The 12,560-nt window shown below is 41.5% G+C and overlaps 1 protein-coding gene across 1 annotated transcript in view; it reads right to left on the bottom strand.

Annotated features, from left to right (window-relative positions):
- Positions 1-2,358: 2,358 nt before the first annotated feature.
- Positions 2,359-12,560, bottom strand: part of cpxm2 (carboxypeptidase X (M14 family), member 2) — a 31,940-nt gene continuing 21,738 nt past the window's right edge. The window contains exons 8-14 of the mRNA XM_022190938.2: positions 10,135-10,258; positions 9,766-9,962; positions 7,648-7,827; positions 6,463-6,760; positions 5,985-6,124; positions 5,287-5,386; positions 2,359-3,308 (exon numbers count right to left, since the gene is read on the bottom strand). Coding sequence (XP_022046630.2) covers positions 3,052-3,308; positions 5,287-5,386; positions 5,985-6,124; positions 6,463-6,760; positions 7,648-7,827; positions 9,766-9,962; positions 10,135-10,258 — 1,296 coding nt within the window. The 3' untranslated portion in view covers positions 2,359-3,051. The remainder of the gene's footprint in view (positions 3,309-5,286; positions 5,387-5,984; positions 6,125-6,462; positions 6,761-7,647; positions 7,828-9,765; positions 9,963-10,134; positions 10,259-12,560) is intronic.

Raw genomic sequence — 12,560 nt, 5'->3', positions numbered from 1 at the left:
TAAAACGAATCGTACAAATAACTTCGAATATCACAGGAAATTGCTCGTTACAGCAAATGTCTAATGACTTTGACTATTTCACTTCCTGGTCTTTTTAATATTGAGTTCAACGCCCCAAAAATGCATGTTTTCAGTAGGGCTGTACCCGAATATCCGGATATTCGTTCGCTACGGCACTATCCGGATATTAATTTGGTATCCGAATATTTGCCCCCCCACCCCCCGTCGGACGTTACCAGGCGGAAAGAATATGCCGCGTTACTGTCTTCCCTCCGCCTTCGGCCCACATCGGCACTTATCGGCTCATCTCATCATGTGATCACATAAACATATACACATATGTCTATGTGATCACTCCCTCCTTCCCCCCAGACGAAAATATTCGGAGCTCGTCTCTTCCCTGCGCCTTCGGCCCACTTCGGCTCCTCCCGTGTTCTTCGGCTCATTTCGGCTCCTCCATTCGTGTTTGTAAACACCACCTGAATGGCCGGGTGGCTGCCGACCCTGACGTTGCGCTTCACTTCGTTGCATAAACAGAAGACAAGATGCCGAAGACCTCTGCTGAAGACAAAACGAAGGCAACGAAGGTCGGTTTACACTGGGTTCAAGCTGTCATCAGGAAATGTTGACCAGAACTTTCTAAAAATGAAAAAGGATCCGAATTTTCGGGCCGTCTGTGTCACAAGCCGCCGCCGCCGCCGCCGCCGCCACCGCCACACCTCTGCCCGCCACTACCGTGCCGCCCCCCCAAGTCGGACGTTACAGGGCGGAACGAATATTCGGATATCCGTCTTTAATAGGGCCCGAATATTCGGAGGCCAGAAACCACTATTCTGGCCAGCCCTAGTTTTCAGTCTTTATGTGTCAACACTGTTCTGTAATGATTCTATTCTTTTACGCATTGGATGCTGGGGATACTGCAACCCATCTTTATTTATACATAATGTATATACAGTATGCCCTGTTGTGTTTACATTTTGTCATGTCTACCTTTTCGAAGAAGCATTTATATAGTGCAAACAAGCCCATGAAAGCATATATTGATTGTACCTTTGCATCCAGTCCTGCAGATTTTCTTGTACGTGCAGCTGTCGGACATATTCTGATTTAAACTCTGCATCATACAATTTATTTAGCCTGACTTTGTTTAATTTTAATTTATAATTTCCAAATAACTTCATATTAGTGATTTAGTTTATGGGTTTGTAATTCCTAAATAATTCCCTAATAAACTAATCTAAGCGTACACATTTACATTTATAGTTGGACAATGATGATGGTACTTCACAAATTTTTTTTGGCCACATTAAGAAACAAGAGGCAGAACTCCCATTTGAGGCAAGAACTGTAAACTATAAAGCTTTACATCACTGCCCACAAAAACTCAAATGTTTGAACCAGTAGAAATAAAAAAAGAAGAGGAAAGCTTCGAGATGGCGCGATGTTAATTTAGGACTGTGGCACCAAATAACCCAGGTGACAGAAAAAGCAAATGTGGCTTCAAGCTGTTAGCCCATGCACCTCACTCATCTGATCTGCACCATCTGCCTTGTGATGATGAAGTCATGCATGCTGTTGAGGAATATCTGGAGATTTAGGGTATGTGAACTCTGTGAAAGAATAGTGAAGCTTGAATATCGGTGGAACCAACTGCATTGAAGTTAAAGGAGGAAAAAATGATGCAAGAACAATCTTTCTCTGGATTCCATTTTCTGTTGAGGCCAAGAACTTTTCGACCCACCGGCAGGTGCGGTTAATGACTTTGATCAACTCATTTCAGAGCAATGTTCTGCTGGAAAAGTTGGCATTGATGTGGATGTTATTTTGACACCAACTCCTCATGATCGCAGTGTCACTCCCCAACGCCAGCCATCTCTACCAGCAAAAACTGTGGAGGAAATACACCCCAAACCCTTCAGTTGCTGTCTGATTGAGCAGCTGCAAGATGTGTGAACAAACCTGATCAATGGAGGCTGCACCCTGTAATCCATAGAACCCCAAGGTTTTGACACCAGTTTCCCAATTTCAGACACAACAGAACTCCTCCAGAGGTCCAGTATCCCATCCCACACAATATCAAGCAAGTAGTTTTCATGCCATAGTATATTTTGAACTGTATACTTACCTGTAGACAAAAGTTAAGTTGACTGACATTTATACATTTCACATTTTTGTATGAAAATGCATTAAATTAAGTGTTTTTCACAATATTTAATACCAAATGCATCATTATTTCCAGGAAGAATCTTGAAAATAATAGAGATTATTCAGACATTTTAAGTTGCCGTAATCTATATGAAAAATGTGATCACAAATGTGAGTAAAATCCACAAACTACCACATGATCAGTTAAAGATGTTCAGTTTGTGCAAACATAGTCTTTATTTAATAATTAAAAGCAAAATGCTTTTAAAAAAACAAACGCATAAATGACACACAAAAGGTCACTAAGTCAGTGAGTCTTTTTAAGGACTGAACATTATACAAGTGCAGGTAATGAAGCTTTTGTAATGGTTTACATAACAGTGTTATATAAGTTAATAAGTATGTACATGTGACATTCATGGCAGTTCCTCACAGTGGCTAACATGAGATGCTAAAACAGATTCCTCATCTGTAATTTGCCTTTTGTTTTTTATTTAAAAAAATAAGCTCTAATGTGACTAGAATCTGTTATCTGCAAGATCAGTATTTGCAGTTGGCATGAGGAGTGTTAATAGGTGTCTTAATATTTTGTAATTGACAAAAGCAAGCTTGGCCTTTGACAGAATGAAATACTTGAATGTTTACCGTAGATTATGAAGAACGCTTGAGATGAGAACGGTGACAGCTTATGTCTGGGGATAAAACCGAACACGACCAAACAAAAAATAAAATAAAATCAAGCACCCCGTTTAAATTAATCCACATTTTCAGTCTCCAAACACTAATTCAGTGACAGCACTCTGGAGGAATCTGAAACAGGTCCAAACCCAGGGCTTGGACTTCACCCCAGTCTGATCAGAGCAGATGTTTGTTTTTAATTCTTCCTCCGGCTTCCCAATACAGTCATTATGTTCCCAGACGTCTTTCTCTGGACCTGCGGGCTTGGAGCTGCCTGACAGGCAACCTGATGGGCTGCTTGTTGAATTTTTCCATTATTTCTTTGATCCGTGACAGGTTGGTGCGGCCGATGGTGAAGTCACACCTGGTGGCGCCCATCTCGTAGCCCACCTCGCACTTCTTGCTGGCGAGGCTGTAGCCCTCGGCCCTGGCTGTTACTCTGTACTCTCCGGGGTTCAGCAAGCGCCAGTAGTCCCCATCTGCAGCTGGAAACGCACGCAAGACAAACGATGAAAAAAAGATTTTGCACTTTTGTGCGTGGACTTCATGCAAAGAGCAGCGGGCATTTTGTCAGGGTAGAAGTACATGACCTTCTTTTTTCCCCACTGTGCTCCGTGCAATATTAAAAAGAGGGGGAATTTAGCATATGCAAGCTGCCAGTCTGACATTAAATATCTTCAAGAGATGGAGATGGTTTTCAAATGTATTGGTGTTGCTGTTTTCTGAAAAAAGAGTAAATTTCACAGATTCTGTAGGAGATTATTTCCCACTAGTTGTGAAATTCCAATTACTGCTCTTAGCATAATTCGCAATATATTTTTGCCTCTAAAGAAGCATGGAAACATAAAATTTGAGTTAAATTACAAGAAGCAGGCGAAGGGTGGAAGTCCATCTTTTTTTCACTGAGCTCCAAACAATATTAAAAATAGACGGAAATTAACAAATAAAAGCTGAAAGTCTGACATTAAATATCTTCAGGGGAGCAAAAACAGTAAAGGGGAGATTATTTAAAAATGTATTTGTGTTAGCAAAAAAGTTTTCTAAAAAAGAACAAGAATTAATTTTGCAATCTTTGTAAGAGATGTATTCCTATTTGTAGAGAAATTCCAATTACTACTCTTAGCATAATCGTTTGTAATACATTTTTAGCCCCAAAGAAGTTTGTAAACATAAAATTTAATCACAAGAAGCACACCAGTTACATTATTCTTGCAAGAGCAGCAATATGCAAATATTGTCCCAGAAATCTGAATCTAAACAACCTACTAAGCAATGGCAAAAAAAACAAAGCAAGCATCATAAAAACCATCATTTGGAGCCTAAAATAAATGTCGGAGAGTCCTGTGTGTTCCACTTTTTAGAAGGGAGGTGTTCTGGATTTCTGTTTAGACTTTTAAAAATAGCTCTGCTCTGTCATGTCGGATTTTCTTGGACTCCTTGTGCTGAATGCTGTCTATATGTGACCTGGGTTTGCCAGAATCCTTGTGATATATTGTCAGGCTTTGACTCATCCAAACACCCACCTGACACGTTTGAACAACCACACAGACAAATGAAATATGATGGCAGGTCTGTCTCCGCTGCAGTCACAGTTTTACATTGACAGCCATGCTCACATTACTCATTTCGATGGCAGAAAGAGGAAATCCAATTGTTTCCTGAACTGCTTACATGTAAAAATCTAATTAACTCATTTTCACTCTGGAAAAGCATCTTTCATGTTACTGTGTGTCATCAGCAGCAAGGCTGAACTGGCTTCTCTGTGACTGCAGTTGATTTGTCTTGATGAGAAGAAAAACTGCTTTGCAAATGTCTGCTTCTCAGGGTTCACAGTTCCAAGGCAAATTCAAAACAGATGAAAAGCTACAACTTTCAGAATAAATAGCCTCAAATCTTCCCTGTCTGTAACTGAGAATAGCGAGGGTCTCTGAGTGGAAGCAGTGACTTATACTTAGTTCCAGGAATAATAATGCCTAATGTCCTCTTGGACATTTGATTTCACGCTCCAAGTACAAAACTACTTTGGCTCTGAAGGCGGCTTTTTTTTTTTTAGGCATCAGCAGGGATTGCCTTGAGGACTCTCAATCGATAGTCAAATTCAGAGCAGGAGGCCTTGACAGACACTGGCTCTGACTGTGAAGTGAGTCAGACTCCAACCTGCGGTTCTGCTAAAATACATCACCTGCTTTTGTTTATGCCTTCCATTCCGTCTCATGCTGAAATACTAACTTAACGCAAGGGTGACTCATTCCTAAAGAATAAGAAGTGTGGAGACGGTGGAGTCACTGCGCTCTGAGACAGCTTCTTCTGCATCGATGGCAAAATCTCGGCTTACTCACATAAAATTTTAGATGAGGGAAAAAATATCTTCAGACAGTGACAAATTCTTGTCTAGACAGTCTTAAACTGAACAGGATTTTGAAGCAAGCATGTTTGTTTCATATTGGTTGTGCAGCAGTTTACCTGTGCGAATATCATGTCCGATGCCCTCCACAGAGATGATGGCGTTAGCTATTCCGCGGCCTTGCAGGTCCCTGACTACACCTTTGATCCCACGATGCACCTGCATGTGACAAGCGTGACACATGCAGCCACATGTGAATCCTGCCTCAAATTTTTGGCAGCAACATTTGCCGTATAAATTCCTGTAATAAATATTGCATAATGGGATAATATGGATCTATAATGCATGATGATGTATGATCTTTAACTAAGGATGTTATGATATATTCCTTCTTCTCCTCTAGCATTAATATTTAAATAAAAAGAGGAGGCCCAGCATGGGGCCGGATCCTCTGCAAAGCCATTACTGGGGAGAGCACAACATAGCATTTATATATTTAGCTTGGGCTTACTGTTTTCAGTCTTCAGAGGATTTAACGATTAAATTAGGCTCCTAGTAACTTCTATTGCAAATTTCACTACATACCGATGAAGTGTTTGACTTAGTCCCTTCAGGGGCCTATGTGTAGCATATGTGATCATCTTATAGTACTGATACAGCAAGTACGTACAACAGCGATATGCAGGAAGCATGTTGCTCAAATGATACTGAAATATTTCTAAAAAAGCATGTGTTGGTGTGCCTTTATGTATTTTGTATATGCACCAGGTTTTTTTGTGTATATGTGTGAGCTGCGGGGGCTACTTCGCCTCTGTACCTGCTCCATGAAGACAAGAAGAGACTCGCGATTGTTCTCCCACTCCTCAGGCAGCTCGCTCTCATGAGGGAATTTGTCACAACCCACATACATCGACAGCTCAAAGCAGTTGGTGTGCAAATAGCTGAAATCATTCATACCTGCCAAGAGAAAAAAAAAAGGGAGACAAATCTGGAGGCCAGCATCAACTTAGGTGAGGATTTAGTGCACCTACTGGTCAGAATTGTGGTGATAAGGAAGAGCGAAATGGTTTTGAAGCACTTTTGCCTTTTTGTTTGTTTGAATTCTCTCACGATGCTTCGGGCTATAAACCTAGAAGGTTTTGCAACAGTCAAAGGGGCTCAGTACTGAATATGGAGATGTGCTCGCATGTGCTAAACAAAGCTACAGCTCAAAGGCTCAGAGCTGAGCAGAGAAATCCTGTAGAAGACAGCGCTAGGATCAGTGAGAAAACACCCAGGCAGATCTGGACACTCACTGCCGGCTGCAGTGTGCCAGGACGCTCCATTGATGGTGCCGTCCTCCTTGGCAAAGTCCTCGGTGTGGCAGACCCGTCGGTTGGCATCAGTCATCAGACGGTGGGTGGACGCGTAGGAGAATGCCAGCCAGCGGAAGACGTGGTCATCCGGGGTGGGGGTGTGCTCCCTGGTCATTCCTTGGGAGCGAGTTTTGTCATACGGGAAGGTCACCACCAGCTCCCCTCCCTGGAGGTTACCACCCAGCACGAAGGGCATCTTCTCCATCCACGCTATCAGCGCTCGTGTCTCCAAGGCAACCTACAGCGGGGACACAGAAGAGGGGAGGATAATGTAATTCAGGCAATCATCTCAGTACCATAATTGCAAAATTAACTCCCTCACGCTGAAAGTGATTTCACTGCAATGCGCTCTGAAGAAGAAATGATAAAGGCTGCACAGAATCCACACTGTAAATTAATTTTCACTAATATTTATTCAGAAAAGCAAGGGCATTTTCATCAAGAAGCAGCAAAACAGCAAGCATCCAGTGGCTTGTATTTGCATACTTCAATCAGGAAATTGATCAAAAACACTTGCCCCTACTGATTGGGGTCTTATAATTAAACCAGTCAGACCAGTCAGTCAGACAAACTGGGATAGCGTTCTGAGCACAGATGGGGATCCCAGTTCTGCAGCTGCAGCAGCTCTTCTGGAGGCTGTGTGTGACTCACGGCTCCCACTAACGTCAAAACACTCGTGAGGATGAGCTTTTAATAGATTGCTGGGTATATTTTTGCTCACAGCTTCTTCGTCACACAGAAAATGCATCCACTCCTCTGAAAATAGACGCTGCTGATATGCCCTCGTGTCTGTTTTACCCTTTTCAAAAGGCTCATGGTCTTCGCTGTGAAATTTGTTTGTGGCGCTGGAGGAGGAGCAGGTCAAGAAAACAGTGTCATAGTTTGTCATCTGGAGGTGAGATCACCGGAAACGAAATGCCAATCACGCTATTAAAGATGCTGAACAGGGAAGATAAAAATTCACATGAAAGCTCGAAATAGAGTTCCAAGATTTTTGGATTAAGATATGTGGCATTTCTGTACACCATAATGTGAAAATTGCATGGCGTCAACTGGACAGATGTTGAAACATTTAATAAAGTTTACCATACAACACAACAGACTAACAGAGTCAATAAGACTCACTGAGGCATTTTTGGACAGGTACCACGCTGGGATGGGCACATGGTGATTGAACATTTTGCGAGGAACCCACTTCTTGGCCTCCGCTCCCCACAGAATGGAGTTGAGATCGGGAAAGTTATGGTGAATATCTATTCCATCATTGCTCCAGCGACCCAGGGACCAGCCACTGAGCTCTGAACCCTGTGAAGAGGAAAAGGAACACACTTTGAAGGAAAATCTGAGGAAAAGTATAGCTTTAATGGGAGCACAGTTGCATGATCGCAGACTGATCGATGCAGTCATTCAGGTGTAGATGGGGTAAGGATTGCAGAAGATTGTATGATACTTCTGCAGTGAAAGCTTGGCTGCACATCCAAGGGCTACATTTGAGCAAATGACAGTACTGCTGACCCCTTGCTGATTACAAAGCTCAGTAGTCCATGCAAGCAGCTTGTCAAGCAAAGAAAATAGAGGAAGGTCTAACCTAAAGCTGCTTTAAGTAATTTCAGATCATTTGTGAGTAGAAAAATAGCCTAAGGAGTGTACTACAAAGCAAAGCAAAGCAAGTCTGACATAAACATGCTTTCTTCGTGTTAGCTGGCTCAACAAAACCTAAATCCCCAACCAGAGGTTTTCAGTTTTCCTTGTTAATCCACAGTCGTTTTCATTAAAAAGAGGAATTTGTTGTGCCATTTGACTCTTCCTCTTCACTGAAAATGGACTGATTCCATGCCGCCAACTTCAGTGAAGAAGAGCAAGTTGTTAAAATGAAAAGCTATGAGGAAGATAAAATTTTATTCTGGTAAAAAGCACTTACTGAAATTGATGCAAGAGAGGAATGCTCGTAGAAAAATTGAAACGTGAAAAGTGAGTATTTCCATATCATCCTCTTAACGTAGCCACTTATTTCTAACATGACAGATGCACATTAGAGATCTGAAATTTAAACTTCTAACATTTAAACATGATATTCAACAAGTGAATTTTCAGCAGCTAATCTGTATCTTTTATAGAGTACGGCGAGGAAAAGAAATGCTGATGATGTCTTACAGCTGATTAAAAATCCCAAACTCAGCATCATTTTCCATAGTGATCTAGCAGGTTAAAAGGTAGACACCATTGTGATGTTGAACACTCTCGCTTTAAACTCGACGCAACAGTCTTCCTTCATGCTACATCCATCAGGACATATTGTTGGCTATCATGTTGTTATGACTAACTTTCAGCGTACGTACACACCCAGCGTTTTTTTGGCCAGCAAAGTTCCAATATTCATTCAGCTGTTTCAGAGACAAAACACAAGTCTGACTCCTTAGCTTGTCAGAACCATTTACTTTGTCTCTTTGTCATGTGTGACCAGTTTGGTAGAATCCACTTTGATATTTGCTTGAACTAAGTGGCTATGGTTTAAAGGAGTTTAAGGTTGGTGAGGGCCAACTCAACTTTAAAACCTATGAGCACCCTGAGGACCAAAACAATGAGCCAGCAGAGGTTCAAAGCTTTGTTCTGAGTGGGTACACCACCATTAGGACTATTGTCTGACCCTTTTAGATTACAAAAAGCCACCTGATTCAAGTTTATATAAAGAATATGGCAGAGAAAAGGCATTAATCACCAAATCAGCCTTCATAAAATGGGATTATTTGAGCTAAAAACGTTCTGTCTCCTGCAATTCAATAGGCCTCACACGGTTGAACAGGCTCATCTCTTTTAACTATTCATACACATGCGTTTTTAAGTGCAGGCTGACATGGAAATTGGTTGTTAGACACATCATTAGCTTTTGTGAATCGGAGCGTTACAGTATGTATAGTGCACTCACACATCAGTCACCAAATGGCATGAACTCATTGACTGTGCAGAGGATGAGAACTGTCAGACTTGCTTTGGAACTCTCTGAATTGTCTTTATTTACTTGCGCTTCATTAATGGCATTCTTTTAATCTCAGCCTGCAACTGATTTAGGCAACAGCATGCTAATTTTATGTATTCCACCAGATCATCCAAGCTCATTTTCTGGCACACACTTGCACCACATGCACCTCTATCAGGAGGAGGCCTGCCACGCAGATACGGGGCTGTTTTCACTAGAGGCTAGCTCGTCATGTGAGTTCACTAATGGCTGTCCCGCAGACCTACCACTTCAAAGGCTTTCTCATAACCATCAGGGTTGACAGATGGCAATAGATGGATTCTGGTCTCTTCCACCAGGTGCCGTATCCGTTGGTTGCCTGCTAGATACTCCAGACACATGAACTGCATCAGCAGGAGGAGCAGCTCTCGTCCCAGCACCTCGTTACCATGGGAACCCGCTGTGTAGCGAAACTCTGGTTCACCTGATCGTCAGGTTCAAGTGAAGGAATAGATAAGGGGGGAGACGGAGGGAGATTCATTATACAGTCGTTGCACAAAACAGTCTTGTGTGATGTCACTGATGTTATTTTCTTATATTAAATTGTGCGATCATGTCCTGTTGCATTAAACCACCTTGTTGTGATAAATACTCACCAACTTCATGATCTCCGGGGTTGTCAGAGATCTCTATGGCGTACAGTTTGAGGCCACTGTGGCTCTTCCCTATGTTGTAGATCCGGGTGATGTTGGGGCACATTTCATTCACCACCTTCATCAGCTGCAGGAGGTAAATACTGAAGTCATTTCTTGAAAAAAAAGTCTAAAATTCAATCTGAAACTATTACTGGATTACTGACATCATCCTTAGGGTTAAAGTGATGTTTTTAAAACATAAAAAGACACTTTTTTCAAACACTAAGAAGCACAATGAGTCATTTACAGTATTTGCAAAGTCATAAAAGAGCTCAGAAACACAGAAAGTTGGAATATCTATCATCACATGACAAGTATACAGCTACAGAAATCTGAAATGAGCAGAAATACCTTGAACTGAGACTGTTTTCAAAGTAAAGTTTGCATTATATATTATTTAAAGATTAGCTGCTGATGGATTGGCTAAAAGTTGCACAAGAGCCCCTATTTTTTCATTCATTTTACCAGTTAATCAACCAATCAGTCAATTTTTCATCCAATTTTCTGCTAAAATTCAAACTGTTTTGATCATTTTCCTTCCAGATTTCTGTATTTCTTTGTTTCCCTTGTGCTCTTCTCACTAGTCTGAATAGATTAAATTTTCATTTAGGAAGAAAGGGATGTTGCACATTCAGGATTTAGAAATATTTGACTCAGACTCTGACAAGTGAGTTGTTTGGTCATTATCAATCAGATCTGATCACACCACCCACTACGAATCTGATGAATTAGATGAAGCTTTGTGAGTAGCTGCTGCTTCTTTGTCATGAACAATAGATTTTTCCCGTTTTCTGTCTTTAGTTTTGTAGCTCTGCTTTTTAAATGGTAAGGACTTGCAGCTTCGAAGCAGTACAAAACAACCTCTGCGTTATTGGAAATTTCAGAAACAATATCACCAGCGCTGAGCCACGGACCTTATTTAATAACACTCTAGTCGGTGAGGGTGGCTGTGAAGGAGCAGTCAAGGCAATTGTGAAGGCTGGCTCATAGAGACGCTGATTAAAATAGTTACAATTATCATTTACCCAAACGGGCAAGAGCAGAACAAGCAGGGAAAAGACTAACCAGATGTTCGTAAAAGCATTAACGTCACAAATCTATGTTTACTCTTGTTTCCAGCTGCTGCAGGATTCATTAAGCAGTGACCGGGTTTTAATTAAGACTGGGTTGAATCTTGACTTTTCTAGCCAAGTAAATCATTTAACAAATATCTGCTTTTCTTGATAACGGGGCTGAAATTCCTGCTTTCAGTTTAATAAAACGCAGCATTCCCTTGACAAATATACCTGGACTGTGTTATTTACCAAACTCTGTGTGGGATATTCTGTCTTAGCGGAGTTAATCTTTTTACATACCCCACCTGCTACTTCTTTACATGTGTTTCTTCCTGTAGAAACACAATGGAACCGATTATGCTTCAATCTGCATGTTTATCACTACATACATGAGCGAATGTTGCAGTTTAAAAGAAATTTCTTGGCGATTTTTGAAGAATGTCCCCTACTTTCTAATTTTTGTTAAATCTCTATGCTCTGGCAATATCAGCATATTCCCAATATCCATTACAATAAGCTGTGATCGAGGAAATGAACGGTTCTTAAGCAATATAGGGGAAATCTCCTTCACTCTTCTCATGGAGCCCACAATGGGTTTTTCCCACTTTAAAGTTCTGGCACTGCACTATTTAAAGCGGTAAAGGGGGAGATGCTGGTATCTATGCAGAGAAGCAAAATGTCAGGGGTGAAAAGGCTTTAGAAAAAGGAGTTTTAAAAATAGTCCTTCCTTTGTGGAGGCCCGTTGAGGTTGGACACCCCGTGTGACACACATTAGCCTCAAAGGTAAGCTAAAGAAAAGAACAGCAGCCTGTGCAAGTCGCTTTGATATTCCTGCTGTGGAGTTTCGGTGCTGTCACGCCAGAAGAAAAAGTCGCCGTTTTCACTAGGAGCCATACATTGGGCGCAATAATGGGGGAACGTCCTCTCGTGGGTGTGCTAACAAGCAGCTGAGAACACCTGTAGTCGAGTGTTTGGCATGGGGTGCTGCCACATTACAGGAGATTACAATTCACAGCACTTGTAGCATCACAACAACTCGGGCACAGCGTACACGGTGACAAATACAGCTGTCCTCTTTCTCAGTACAAACAGGCTTCTGTTCATGACAACTATATGAATAAGTAATGACACAACCCCGGAGATGCTTTATGCATTTTTATGTGGCTGGCAGTGCTCGGTTCATTTGTTACTGCTGAACACTTTGTTCTTCCAAAGGACACAACTTTGACTGGTGTCTGCTCGGAGTTACACAAAATGTTTTATTGCTTCATGCTCTGGCGTCTTTGCCGGATAGGAAATAAGAGCTTCTTAAGGATATCTGTTGTTGTGTGC

This window comes from Acanthochromis polyacanthus, chromosome 19 (genome assembly GCF_021347895.1).
Source record: "Acanthochromis polyacanthus isolate Apoly-LR-REF ecotype Palm Island chromosome 19, KAUST_Apoly_ChrSc, whole genome shotgun sequence".
Lineage (NCBI taxonomy): Eukaryota > Metazoa > Chordata > Actinopteri > Pomacentridae > Acanthochromis > Acanthochromis polyacanthus.
Note: the sequence above shows the minus strand (reverse complement) of the source record. Positions and strands in the feature narration are given on the sequence as shown.